Source organism: Meriones unguiculatus, chromosome 2 (genome assembly GCF_030254825.1).
Source record: "Meriones unguiculatus strain TT.TT164.6M chromosome 2, Bangor_MerUng_6.1, whole genome shotgun sequence".
Taxonomy (NCBI): domain Eukaryota; kingdom Metazoa; phylum Chordata; class Mammalia; order Rodentia; family Muridae; genus Meriones; species Meriones unguiculatus.
Window position 1 is genome coordinate 75,837,511 of NC_083350.1, and position 14,358 is coordinate 75,851,868.

The 14,358-nt window shown below is 39.8% G+C and overlaps 1 protein-coding gene across 2 annotated transcripts in view; it reads right to left on the minus strand.

The window, feature by feature from the left end:
- Positions 1-14,358, minus strand: part of Mib1 (MIB E3 ubiquitin protein ligase 1) — a 105,054-nt gene that overhangs the window by 27,616 nt on the left and 63,080 nt on the right. For both annotated transcript variants that reach the window (XM_021642222.2, XM_021642223.2), the window contains exon 13: positions 723-855. In XM_021642222.2, the coding sequence (XP_021497897.1) occupies positions 723-855 (133 nt within the window). The remainder of the gene's footprint in view (positions 1-722; positions 856-14,358) is intronic.

A 14,358-nucleotide genomic window follows, 5' to 3' on the forward strand; every position in this document is an offset into this window, starting at 1 on the left:
ATGCTATACTCTGGAAGACAGACCTTTCTGGTTTGCATCCCCCGGCCCCTTCAAGACAGGGTTTCTCTGTGTAGCCTTGGCTGTACTGGACTCGCTTTGTAGATCAGGTTGACCTCAAACTCACAAAGATGTGCCTGCCTCTGCCTCCTCAAGTGCTGGGAGTACAGGAGTACACCACTGCACCCAGCTTCTGGTTTGCTTTTTTGCTTTTATTAAGTTTATTTATGTTTCTTTGACTGGTCATGGGGTTCCTGATTCTCAGCTCATCCTCTTACGCCTATTTAAATGTGAATACTGGACAGATTATGAGCCAGTGTTAGAGAGAGGCTGGCAAGATACATTCAAGTCCTGTGTTGGCTGTCAAAGTCTCCATGATAGAAGGCTGAAATCATTTCTTGAGCACTGTTTTTAGACCTCTAAACACAAAGAGGGTGTAGGGGTGAACAGTCAGTGCTAGCCAGGAAGAGCAGTGCATACCTTCAATCCTAGCACTCAGGAGGTTGAGGCAGGATACTGAGTTTTAGCTAAGCTGGGGCTACATAGCAAGACTGTTTCAAGCAAACAAACAAAAATAATCAGTGTTAAAAAGCACAGAATACATTAAGTTCTTTTTTATCACCATGGAGTAATTACTGTGGCCTATTAATATCTGTTTAGTGAAATAAGTTATGTTCTGAAATAAGAATGTCCCAAGTGTGTTAAAACATAATTGTCTCTCATACCTGATGTACCAACAACTCAGCCACTTCCACATGATTATTCAGGGCAGCCAGGTGCAAGGCAGTATAACCATCATCTTTCTTCTCATCCACAATCCATGGTCTTGGTAATTTTGAGAGTAAAACACGCATTGCACTGAAAGGCAAATTCACGTTGTCTTTATATTTGCATAATATGCTCTTTGTTTTCTTTAGAAAAATACTTTTTAATGAAAATCATATCCCTACAGACAGGCAGAAATTATTGTTATAATCCTCCAATGTTTAGTTTTGTGATATTCTGAGAACTAAACTATCAGCATTTGCAGAATGACGCCAGCACAGATCAAAAGGGAAAAGTCCAAGAAGGAAGGGCAGAAAGGAACCCTGCATGTTTCACCTGCAGCAGTTTCTACCAACAAAAGAAATAATAAGTAACAGCGGGTGATATGGGCAAGTAGAAAACAGTGACTAAGACATGCTCCGTAGCTTGTTAGGAACAGCAGATTTGAAAGCTGATGTTTAACCAATGCTAAAATTCAGTTTGGGTCACAATGCATCAAGTGGCCATCATAATTCAGTATTTACAGTTTTAAAATTGTTAACATTTTTAAAGCCAAAAAAGTCAAAGATACCCTAAAGAACATGAAAGATTTAAAAATCCCAAAGACCCAGAGAACCAAATTACTAAGAAATGGATGCTTCTTAAAGAAAATCAGCTGAACACACTTTCAAAAGGAAAGAGTAAAACCAGCAGCAAGTTTTCCTCACAAGAATATGTTATATGGAAAACTCAAGGTGGTGTCAGCCTGTAGAGTGACCTTACAACTCAAAGCACTGGGATGCAAATGCACTCTGATGGCAGAGTTTTACGAGCCTAGGTAGGACGTTCAGACAGGCTAACAAGAGGCTTTGAAGGAGCAGGTGAGGCGGCTCAAGACTTTCATAAAAGTGCTTTGTGGCTAAGTCTGATTACCTGAGTCTGATTCTAGAGACTCACATGGTGGAGAAGAGAACCCATTCCTACAAGCTGTGCTCTGACCTCAACAGGTACATCAGGAAATATCCATCCACGTGTGAACACATGCTTACACACACTGAAATAAGTAATGGCTGTTTTTATAAATTAAGCTTTGGAGCCAGGTATGGTAGCACACACCTTTACTCCCAGCACTAGAGAGAGGCAGAGGCAGGCAAATTTTTTTGAGTTCTAGGCCAGCCTGGTCCACAAAGCAAGTCCAGGACAGCCAGGGCTACACAGAGAAACCCTGTCTTGAAAAACCAGAGAGAGAGAGAGAGAGGAAAGCGGGGAGAGGAAAACAATAGCTTTGGAGGAACAAGAGCCTCTAAACCTGAACTTAAAACCTGCCAAGTTTTTAAGTTTTATGAGATTTTTTTGTTTCAGAGTCTTACTATTTATGTAGGTAAGGCTGGTCTTGAACTTTTATCTCCCGAGTGCTGGGATTACAAACAAGAGCCACCATATCACTTGACTACGATTATGGGAAGTTACTGCTGACTTACTATACTATAAAACGTATGGACATGACTGTAATATCCAACACTGTCACTCTGCACATCAGACCACGAGAAAAACTTAAAAGACGCTAACAGTTCTTCTATAAAGTTTAGAAGACACATAAATCATAAAAAATTATTAAAAATGAAATGTTCTGAGGGTGTAGTGATAGCTCAGAAGTTAAGAGCACTTGTTACTCTTGCATGAGACCCTGATTTAGGAAATGGATGCTTTTTACAGCACACAGTGGCTCACAGCTGTCAGGAACTCTAATACATCAGCCTTCTCCTGACCTCCTCGTGCACCAGGTACAAATGTGGCACATATACATCACGTACATGAATAAATCTAAAACAGCTTTCAAGAAGAAATAAATGTTATTATTTCAAAACAATATAAGAGGCCGCAAAGACCTTCGGTGGTTACAAGCTCTGCTCTTATGGACGACCTGGGTTTAGTTCCCTGCATCCATCAGGCATCTAACATCTGTCTTTAACTACACTTCCAGGGAATTTCATGTTCTCTTCGGGACTCCTCAGGCACTTCATGCATGTGGTTCACAGACATACATGCAGGCAAACACCCATTTACATCAAATAACAATGAATGTACCTTTTGAAAAAGGTGGTGGCATATACCTTTGATTCCCAGCACTCAAGATGCAGAGGCAGGTGGATCTCTGTGAGTTTGAGGCCAGCCTGGTCTACATAATAGCCAGGGCTCTGTTACATAGAGAAATCCTGTAGAGGGAGGAGGAAAGGGGGCAGGGGATATAAAGCAGCCCTGAGGCAACAGAATCAAAGTTCAAGATTACTATCAGCAACATAGTCAAGACTATTTAAGACCTAATCTACCAAAACCAAAAAACAAACAGACATAAATAAATAGTAAATAGGGATGTAATTCAGTTATCAGAGTACTTCCCTAACAGCACATAAGCCCAGAGTAGCGGCTTGCACTCAGGAAGGAGAGGCAGGAAGACCAAAAGTTCAAGTGCATTCTCACCTACATAGCAAGTTCAAAGCCACTGGGAGCTACATGAGACACAGTCTCAAAAATAAACAAAAGCTAAAATCCACTGTTGACATTACTAACTTAAACCAAAGCTCTGTTATACTAAGAATGGCTATAATGGAGAGTGTTTAGCTCTAATCTTTGTCTCCCTAACTTGAAATGATCAGATAATGACTTTAATTGATAAATTTAAAAACCTCAGGGAAGTTCCAAGTTCTTGGCAGAAGGACTAAGGCAAAAGAACGCTGTGGCTGACCCTGCAGTATAATCTGTGCAGTATCATTTGACTATGTACACAGTTCAATTAATAACTTGTAAAAAGCAAACACTAAAACCGTATTTGGAATCCACCATCTTTGTTTCCCTCATAATGCTGACAGAGCAGGAAACTATCCATGCACTTAAAATTCAACAGAAATACAACATTATTTAGACCAAATGTCTCATTTTAAACAGCTAGCAATTACAGTACTAGCAAAGTATTTTTATTTTAAAATTTATTTATGTGTATGAGTGTTTGCCTGAATGTATGTTGTGTACTGGTGCCCACAAAGGTCAGAAAAGGGCCTCAGATCCCCTAGAAACGGAGATGGTTGTGAGCTTCCATGTTGGTGCTGGGAACCAAACCAGGGAACCCTGCAAAAGCAGCGATTGTTTTTCACCACTGGGTTATCTTTCTAGCACTGCCAATGAAATACTTTAAATGGAAATAGTCGTTTATGACCGACTTCCTATAGAAACTGTTATATTGGCAAATGAGATGAAGAAATCAAGAAACCAACCAACAGTTTAGTAAATTTCGTAACAACAATACAGACAGACTTTTGGAAGTTACGCAGACATCTAGATTAAGCTATCAGAATGAAATTACAATAAAAAAGGATGGAAATTATGTCTGTCTGAAAAGTTATTTTTATTAACTGCAACAATAAATAAAAAGGGGTGGGGCTGGAGAGATGTCTGCTCTTCCAGAGGACCTGGGTTCAACTCCCAGTACCCACATGCCCACAAATGTCTATAACTCCAGATCTAATACCCTAACAGACACACATGGTAACAAAACACAAATGCACATAAAACAAAAATAAATCATTAAAAAGTTATAAAAAATAAATAAAGAGGAGTCTCAGAACACATTGACTGTTGCTCCTGGGACAGCATCTATAAAAGAGCTCTGCCCTTCAAAGGCAAAAATGTTACTTTTTAAAAGATGAATAAAAGGCTTGTGAGTCAGGCATGTAATGAGTGAGTCATCCTTCTGATGTCAGCACTTGGGAGGCTGAAGCAAGACGGCCTCCCTCTCATGAAGTCAGTGAGGAGCCTTTATCGTCTCACTGTGTATGGACCTTCCTGCTTCGTCCTCCTAGCGCTGAAACTACAGGCTACACCATCACAACCAACACAAACCTCTCTTTCCCTTCCTCCCTACGATACATTCCTACTGTATCTTAATTTTCATTATTCACCTGCCATCCTAGTCCAAATCCTGGGAATTATTCCATATGGAAGACATTGAAATTGTTCTGCTGTTTTCCTGTTTAAATCTACAACTATTGTGCCCAGTTTCCCAACATTCTTTAGATCAGTAGCTCTCAAGCTGTGGGCCACTACCCCTGTGGGGGTCAAATGACCCTTTCACAGGGACCATCTAAGACCATCAGAAACACAGATATTTACATTGAGATTCATAATAGTACCAAAATCACAGTTATGAAATAGCAACAAAAATAATTTTATGGAGTCAGTACAACATGAGGAACTGTATTAAGGGTCATACATATAAACATCATTAGGAAGGCTGACAGCCACTACTTTAGATAGTAAGAGGTACCCTTCTCTTCCCTGTGGATACTTCCCCAACAAGGTCCCCACAACCCTTTATGACATACAAACATCACCATTTCACAATTTTCACAAATTTAAAATTGAAAATTAACATTTGTCTAAAGTAGAACTTCCTAAAAATTAAATCTTTTAAAAATAAATAAAAATCTGAGTGTGAGGTGCTTGTAATCCCAGCACTGGGGTAAGTAGAGCCAAAGGACCTGGAGTTCAAGGTCAGCCTCAACTACACAGAGAGTACCAGGCCAGCCTGGGCTACAATGAGATCCTGACTCTGAAACTACACATACATATACAGTCTACCTTAGTATGCTTTTAAGAGAACAAGAACCAATATTTAAGGCTTTGCTGAAATCAATCACTGCAAATCAGCACTTGGTTTACTGGTGTTAACTTGTAAAGTAAAATTTACACTCAGGGTACTTCAAAAGAGGAGAGAGACAGAAAGATTGTAAAGCTCAGAACAGGGAGTTTATTACAAAACTGTGTCTCCTAAAAACGTCAGACTCATGAAGTCTAAGCATCCTGGCCACCTCACCATGATCGGAAGAACAACAGCAACAGACATTCTACTGTGGACAGAGGAGAGCTCACCTAGGACAACCAAGGACTGTTGAGAGGGAGAACTAGTGTCCCCAGGAAAGAGCACGCCAACCGGCTACTCAGTGCCGAGCTGTCAGCCCTCGATATCTATACAAGTAACACACAGACTCAACACAGCACACTCATGTATTTGGGAACACACACACAGGTAAAAAAGAGAAGCCATGAATTTGAAAGAAACAGTGGGTGGGTATACACAGAAGGAACCCTAGTGCTTAAGAGGCTGAAGCAACAGGATCGTGAATTCAAGGTAAGCTCAGGCTAGATAAAGATCCTGTCTGGGGGAAACGAATCACAATCTTTTTAAAGTGCCAACTAAGTAACTATCAACCTGGCAGTGGGTGAGGACACGTCCTGCCTGCGCACTCACTTGTGTGCAGCTGGGATGGATGAGCCTTGAGTGTGCTCCGCCATTACGCTATACTCCCAGCACCTAGCTCTATACTTTAAAATAGTTTTCTTGTTTTTGTCTACTCTGAACACTACATTATACCTGTCCTGTGCCCTAAGGGTCTCCTGAACTGTGACAGTCTCACTTTCCTTTGTTTTTGACAAAGCTGAGAAGCCCAAGTAGTACTAACTAGACACTGTAGAATTCTCTTCCTCTGATCTTGCACTGTCTTCTCCTCACCGCTCTGCAGAAGACTGCATAGGAGTATCTTTCCTCACTTTTCACCTACTGTCCACATGACTTCCCGCTATTGATGCTGAACCCCGGCACCTGGATAAGGACGAGCGTGTCATAGCTCTCGGCTGCACGCTGCCTCTGCTTTTTTACACTACCCTCTTGACAAGTCACTGCACAGCCCATATTCAAGTGGTGCAAAGCCATGTGACCTGTCTGAGAGAAGCATCTACGCAGGGTAAGTGGCACATTCTACAATGATGCTGTGGGAGATTCACTTTTACTTCTGTTACAATCTTTCTCTCACTCTTCAGATATACAGACAGACAGACAGACAGACAGATACACATACCCGTACACACACAAGAGCGCATTTTTTAATGATTTATTTCTTTTATGTGCATTATGTGAGGGTGTCAGATCCCCTACAACTGGAGTTACAGGCAGTTTTGAGTTGTCACTTGGTGCTGGGAATTGGAATTGAACCCGGGCCCTCTAGAAGAACAGCCAGTGCTCTTCACGGTGGAACCATATCTCCAAATCCCTCTTCAGAGATCTTAACTAGAAATGGATCAACCCTTCAGAAAAGTAAACAAAACAACAAATGACCTTGAGAAAAGAAACTATCTTTGGGCCCAGCCTGCAAGGTAAGCTCGGGGAAAATAAAGAGAGCCTGGTCCCTCATCTCTGTCTACTGAGATCGGATCAGCGCAGTCTGCCCTCTTCCACAGAATGAGCAGTTTTAGAAGCACACCCTGAACCTGGGAGGCAGCTGCAGGCTCCTCTCTGCAGCACTTCCAGCTAGTTACTAGGCCCATTGCAATGCTGCAAGCATTAAGGACCACAAAGTTACACGAAAGACAGTATTACTAGCTCAATAAGTAAGTCAATTTCTCTTATTAAGCCAACTGTTAATTGCAGTCTCTTAAGATTTGGTGTTGTTTTTCCCAACAGGAACACAATTTTTCACTTCTCAACTAGTTCTTTTCCAACAGGTTGAGGACACGGATGTTTTATAGATAAGATCTTACTACCAGTTAGGCAGGCATTTGTAAATAGTGCCAAAGAAGCATTAAGTTCCAGTACAACTAATAGTGGTGCCTAGCCTAATCCTTGGCACAGGGCAGTGCTCAGACATTTGCTGAATGACGAACAAATGAGTTCCAAGAAGCAGAGAGGACAGCAGCTGTCTACACTGGTATGTGGTGCTCAGATGGCACTAGGTCAATTTCTAGGGCCTGCCATGCTATTCTTGATGTCTCTCTTCAGCAAAAGAGGAATATTTTGTCAAATAAACCCAGCAGGTAAGCTATGGAAGTCTTGCGTATTAGTATCACTTAATTTTAAAATTAAACCTAAAAATCTAAAAAGGTGTTACAACAGCATTATCTGGGTGTTCAATAAATGTTCGCTTAGTTAATTTAAGAGTCCCTTAAATAATAGGTAAAGCAGATTAGTACAGAACCCATGAAGAAATTTAAAAAAGTTAATCAACCACAAACAGAGCTTTTGGAGACATGTCAAACATTACTGCACAGCTGTGTTCAAAAGGAGAGCTCAAAATTTTGCCAACTGGAGGAAATGAAGAAACAGGGAATCGGCTCTGAGCATCCGGATGGGCACTGGTAATAGCAGATCTTTGGTGGACTGCCCAGACATAGGAACTCCCAACTCATTCCCACGCCACAGCATAGCACAGCATGGGCACAGTGCTCGCTGCTACCAAACAGCAAAATTCAGGACATGAAAGTTAAGTTCTTTTAAAAATCTGACATGTATCATCTCTTAATATGTAAAATTTGAACAGTTGGAAGGGGTAAAGTTTTCTAAAATTCAAAAGTATCTACAGAAGCATTCCTTTAAAACTGTCACCCCAGGAGAGTTAACCCCGAAGACAGAAAGACTGCCACGGACAGTCCCCCTGCCCGTGTGAAGCCATGGCAGTTCTACCTGACTCTTAATGAGCACATAAGACAATACTTCTGGGAAAAGGGGCACTTGGTTTCTCCTGCCCATTTTTTAGGCTTTTGAGATTTAAATTTTATTTCCATGGATTTGCTGGGCTTGATGTTTTAATGCTGCTCTTTTTTTTTTTTTTTTTTTTTTTGGTTAAAAACAAATGTCTACATTTAAATTTAATCTAAATGTACTATTGAAATTGAGAACTCTGAAGTATTTCTTGTTTTCAACACACATACTATAGAGCAAAGTCAAGCCAAATTCCTGACCATTTTAATCCGTGGATGGTTATACCTAAATGCTATTTAGAAAACTGGAGTCACAGCTTATAGGAAAACAAAGAAACAACTCATACTGAGGTTTAAAACAGAGTTGACCTCCCACTAGAAGTCATCTTTGGACTTGGGCTGTACATGTATAAAGCACATAATTACCCTCAGGCATCCTACCTCATTTTTACTAAGCACTACAAGGGAGCGAAGAAGATTAAGAATTGCTTAGATGCCGCTCTTCTCTCTCTGATCTTATCTCATGATCACCGTATAGATTCTACTCACCATTTCTATTTTCACTCAAGTACTATCTATGTTTTAAAATCATCTAGATATAACTACCCCTAAATGAAACTGTACAAAATCCCTATATGTAGACAGCTGTGTAATATATTATTATACAAAACATTTTTAACCAACAGAAAAAGTGAGATTCTGAAATACTTTGGCAGTAGAGGGGTCTGCCTGAAAACTGTCTTGCTCCTAACCAGGGCAAACTTCTGTGGCCCTCTTCCCCTCTTTCTCTGCTTCTAAGTATAGTGACAGCCGCATGAGGTCTTCCTAGTCCCAGCACAAGCTCGGGGAGAATCTGGGAAATGTAAGTGGAAACATGAGACACCGCTTTATTTGGCAGTACTTAAAAAAAACAGCAGGACAAATGGCAAGGCAGTGTTGGGACCACAGGAAGAACAATCAATAGGCAGAAAGCAAGATAGAAGCCTCCTCAGCCTTTAGATCGACAATCGACAGCTGAGAGACTATTTTTTGCTATGGTTGACTAAATATGGTCAGGGAAGAGAGCGGGACAAGAGAGACTGCTGCCTGCGAGTGCATGTTTCAAATGCTTCCCTGCCTATAAAGCCCTAACAGCCCAGGCTGTGCTCACTGAGGGAGAATATAGTTGGCCTCTGTGGTGACTATGTGGAAGTCCTGACCTCGCTTGCAGACTTGACCTCTGGATATGACAAGGTAGTTTCACTCCAGATTTACCACTAACCCTGGAAATTCAAACTTCCGTTCCCCCAAAAGAATCTCAAAGCAAGAAAGACGCAGAATATTTCCTGAGGCATCAGAAGAACCCAATATACGCTGGTGGGCACAGGAAACAGGGTGCATGTCTGTAGCTACGTGGGGAGGGTGTCTGGGGTTTTATTTGCTGGTTTTTTTTTTTAATCTATCTTAGATTAAAATTAACTTCCTCTGTAACCTCTTTCCTCTTGTGAATCATTTAACCTAACAACAACAACAAAAAAAACAAAAACAAGGTACATTTTCTTGGTCATTGTAGCACCCTCCCCCCATTAACTTTCTCTACATTTTATTGATGTTACATTCCAAATGTTGATTCAATTTTAGGTGTATTGAGGAACGACAAGGGAGAGAAGTAGCTTATATATGTTTTGTGTATTTACTTGTCTTTCAAATTTATCTTAAAAGGTAAGGGTCTGTGCTCACTCACACACCCCCTTACTCCACCGGCTCATAAGCAGAAGTGCTGAATCAGCAAAAGCGTGAAGGAGCAATGCTGCTGCCCTGGCTGCGATGTGCCTGTCTAGGTCACTGCTCTTTGCCCTGTATTGCTGCAGAAACCAAGCTCACAGGTAACCAAGCGCCAGCGCTGACTTGTAAGGATGCCTCCGACTTTCTGCTCGTCTAGTACTGCTATATACTCTCACTGTTAAGTTAACTTATATCCAGGCATAGGCTATTTTTAAAACTCAAGTTGATAATTTAATTTTTTAAATGCCACTGTTCAAATTGCATGCCAGATAACTTAAAAAATCTGCAATCCACCACTGACATTTCTAAAGATTTCGCGTTTATTGTTTTGGATCAAACAATTGTTTTCAATTGTTTCTCACTTCTCCAGCAAACCTGCATCCCTACCATCAGCATACAATAGTTTTTAAAAAGTACTTCAAGATTTAGTTAACCAGGAAATGTAGCAGGTTATGGAATGTCTCCCCCTGTTTACTATTCAGGCCACAGGAAGCTGTACGAAGGGGCAACATTCAGCAGCACTGCTGGCTGGGACGGTGCTAGCAGCTGCATGAGCTTTCCTCACAGGCTGCAAAAATTCCACACCCCCACACTTCCCTCCAACACTCCCTCTTCTATACTTTTATAAATCTCAAAGTTTCTCAAGATCTCCGTTTAAATTAACCTTCTAAATGTCACAGTGATTACAGGCCACTCACAAATTACCTTTTATTTTCTCATGCTAAACATTCAAGGTAAAATGCAGAGACTCACAGACTGAAGCGCGTCTGCTCTTTGGAAACACTGGAAAGTTGTTTTAGCACTTTTCCTTTATATTAAAAACTATTTTAAAAAAGTAATCCTATAGAAAGCAAATACTTACATATCTATTTGAATATGCATTCACTGCAAACAGAAACACAGAACTTGGGTAAAGAACTAGGAATAAAAAACAACAAAGAACTTGCAAACTGATACTGGATTTTATCTGTAACCTTGAAAATAAATTGACACTTAAGAACATTCATTCACTCATGAAACGAAGTGATCCAATTTTCCGAAGCCTATGTTAACTATGAAGTCAATTCTAGTTATAGTAATTTACTCCTTCCAATAAATTTTAAGTAACAGTATCTGGTTTATAAAAAAAAATTACAGCAAATCCTTTTTCATCTGTTTATAGGATCTAGAAGCAAATTATAAAGAAGAAAAAGGACCTGTGGCTGAGAGAAGAGCAAACAGACGCAGCATTTCTGAGAACACTCAGGCCTCTGCTGGCCCTCGGCGCCTCTTGAAAAGAAACAAGCAGGGCAAAGCATGCCCGTGTCTACCAAGAACAGAGAACACTGAGTGGCATTAACGGGCTCAGGTAAATGTCTTGTAAAATTCAGTCTCTGATAAGCTAATCTCTGCACATAATCTATTACCATTCCAGATCAGTAATCAGAATGTTTTACCAACAAATGGGAAAAATGGGCTGCTTCGTGTTTTCACAGCTCACAGTTTAGCAGTGCCTACTCAGAGCACATACTTCTTTATGTACCCATATGAACATACAATGCTATGGAATGTAAAGAAGTATGTATTTTGGGTAGGTAATGGGCACCAAGAAGGAGCTAAACTGCAGCTTAAGGAAACACTTTCCAGGATGACTTGCATACCTTTAATTAACCTACTGTTAAGTAAACGGCCATGGACAATACTGACGTCTCAAAAGGAACAGCCATTTGCAGCACAAACTAATATCCCTGATGTTATACTTAGAAAGTTCCATGGAAGTTGATTTCAATTTTCACTTTAAAACATACTATCTTCTATACTGCTTGAGTACTCGCATGATTAAAATTTGACTACCACAGAGGAAACTGTATTCTTAGCCCCAAACTGTGAGACACAGACCATTTTCTGTCCTCATAATCTGATCTTTATTTAAGTGCATCACGTCTATCAAATCAGGACCAACAGGTGTAATAAAAAATAAAGCTGATCTTACTCACATTTAACAGCTACTCTATACATGTGGTAAAGTTGGAATCAGAGGACTTCCTCAGGCAATTTTTCAGCTTTATATCTTCTTTTCTGACAGCTACAGAAACTCTAATTTTGAAAGACTGTCTTTTAAGTAAAATTATGCTGTATAAATGAAGTCACTGGCCCTTGTCCTCCAGTTTGTCAGTTCTTAACCCTATCTTCACTTTAAGTGCAGTTAATACTTAAAGCATGAAAGAGAATGATAAAAATTATAAAATGCTGGGCCATAACTAAAAATAAACAGGATATATTGGTAATAAACTGTCAAATATTTAAAGGTCTGTATTATCTTCGATTATATGAAATGATATTATTCTGCTCATAATGAATTATGAACAACTGTATCAGTTATTCCACAGGTTTGAAAGATTTTAGTAATTCTTTAAAAGATATTTCAGCAACTAAGACTTTGTTACAATCCTTAAAAAATGCTGTCTATTCATTTATAAGGTAAAATTGAAAACTGATTCTGTTGCTTCCAAGTTTAGCCCAACGTATCTAGGAGTGTTTTCAAGCCCTCTGAAATGTCACCTCCAGCACTTAGATCAGCTGTCCCTTCTGAAGTGAGCACATGGTAAACTCTGGGCATCTGCTGACACTGCTGTAACTCAGACACGCCAACTGTCTCCCTGACAGGGGAACAGATGCTGACATTAGCAGACGTTGGACTATTTTTTCCCATGGCCTCTCCTTGCCCTGATATGGCCAGTACATGAAACTGAACTATCCAAAAGCACACTTGAGCAACTGGATTTGCTGAATGGCTGCCATGTAACTACTAAAAATAGAACCAGGCTAGTGCTATCTTCAGCACTTAAGTTCAGGCAATTGAATACCAGGTTCACTATTAGGAAAAATGATGGGAATAATTAAATCCAGTTCACCTCACCAGGTGCAGAATACAATGCTAAACTATTTGCACATTGTCTGAGGTGGTGCCGTCCTCCCGGGTCAGTTCCAAATTCTAAAATACGGCACTTTACTCAGTGTTACTATTTTACAGACAAACTATAATTTTTCAGACTTTTATCTTATGAGCATATTTCAGAGGACATCCTCTTCAGACAGAAAATCTACACTAGAACTACATTAACATCTACCTTCATGCTGGCTTTAAGTATCATGTGGTAGATTTTAATACTCAAAATCCATGGTATTATAGTCCTTATAGATTTATACGCAAAATAGCACAAAATTTAGTCAAGGAAATATATCTTTAAAAAGACTGAATTATGACCCCATGATTAGTAAGCCAACATTTAAAAAAGGCCAAGAATGACACTGAAAACGTGTGACCTATTTATAAACTAAAGGGCAAAGGTATCTTCTGGAGGCCATTCATAGCCCTCCACTCCTTGCCAACAACTTTCAGTCCTCAACTATAACACTACAGCAGAAGCAGTGCAGAAATGTGTAGCTAACATAACTCCTTCTCAACTCTAGGTTAATTATTTAAAAACCTGCCTTCTGGGCTGGCATGGTGCCACAAAGCTTTAATCCCAGCACTCGAGAGGCAGAGGCAGGCAGGTCCTGGTCTATGTAGAACAGCCAGGGCTATGTAGAGAGACTTTTTGTCTTAAAAAAAAGAGGAGGAGGACGAAAAGAAGAAAGAACAAAGCTAGTGATAAACTGGAACATTATACTGAAGAACATTATGCTTTGTTGTTCTCTTACGCGTTGGTTTTGAAAGAGGCTGTGTGTGCATTTAAGAACAGAGTAAAGATGCACACTAGTGTGTTAAGGGAGAAGACTTCTGAGCTGCATGAGTAGCAAGCAGCAGACATACACCTACAAATGCAAATTTCATATTTAGCAACTGCACACAGTATGGGAACTTCTAATACTTGTCATGTGAGACTTTTACACATGAGTATTTAACCTGTTTGCATCCTAAACCAGCAGCGGCAATGCTTTGCTAAAGCTGGTAAAATGGAACCAAATCGCCTCTTGAATGGATTTGGTCCCCTTCAACCAGCTGTAGCTATGCATTGATTACCACAGGACACCCAGCATTTCAGCTGTGAAAATGAATTACATGTCAACTAATCTCAACTTGCTGAATTCATCCAGACTGTAATTAAAAGCAAATAACTAGCAACTGTCACTTTTATTCGGAAGCATTAAAGTGGTTAAAGATGTTTATTAAAAACTTTTATGAAAAATGTGTGATAAAAAGGATTTCAAATAAAGTTATTTATTGTGGTCTTTGGTATTAACTTTTCATTTTAATTAATAAAAATTTAAAACTATTATAAAAGCATTGCAGATTTTAAAAATCACATTATTAAATTTCATATTCTTCTGAAAACGACAGTA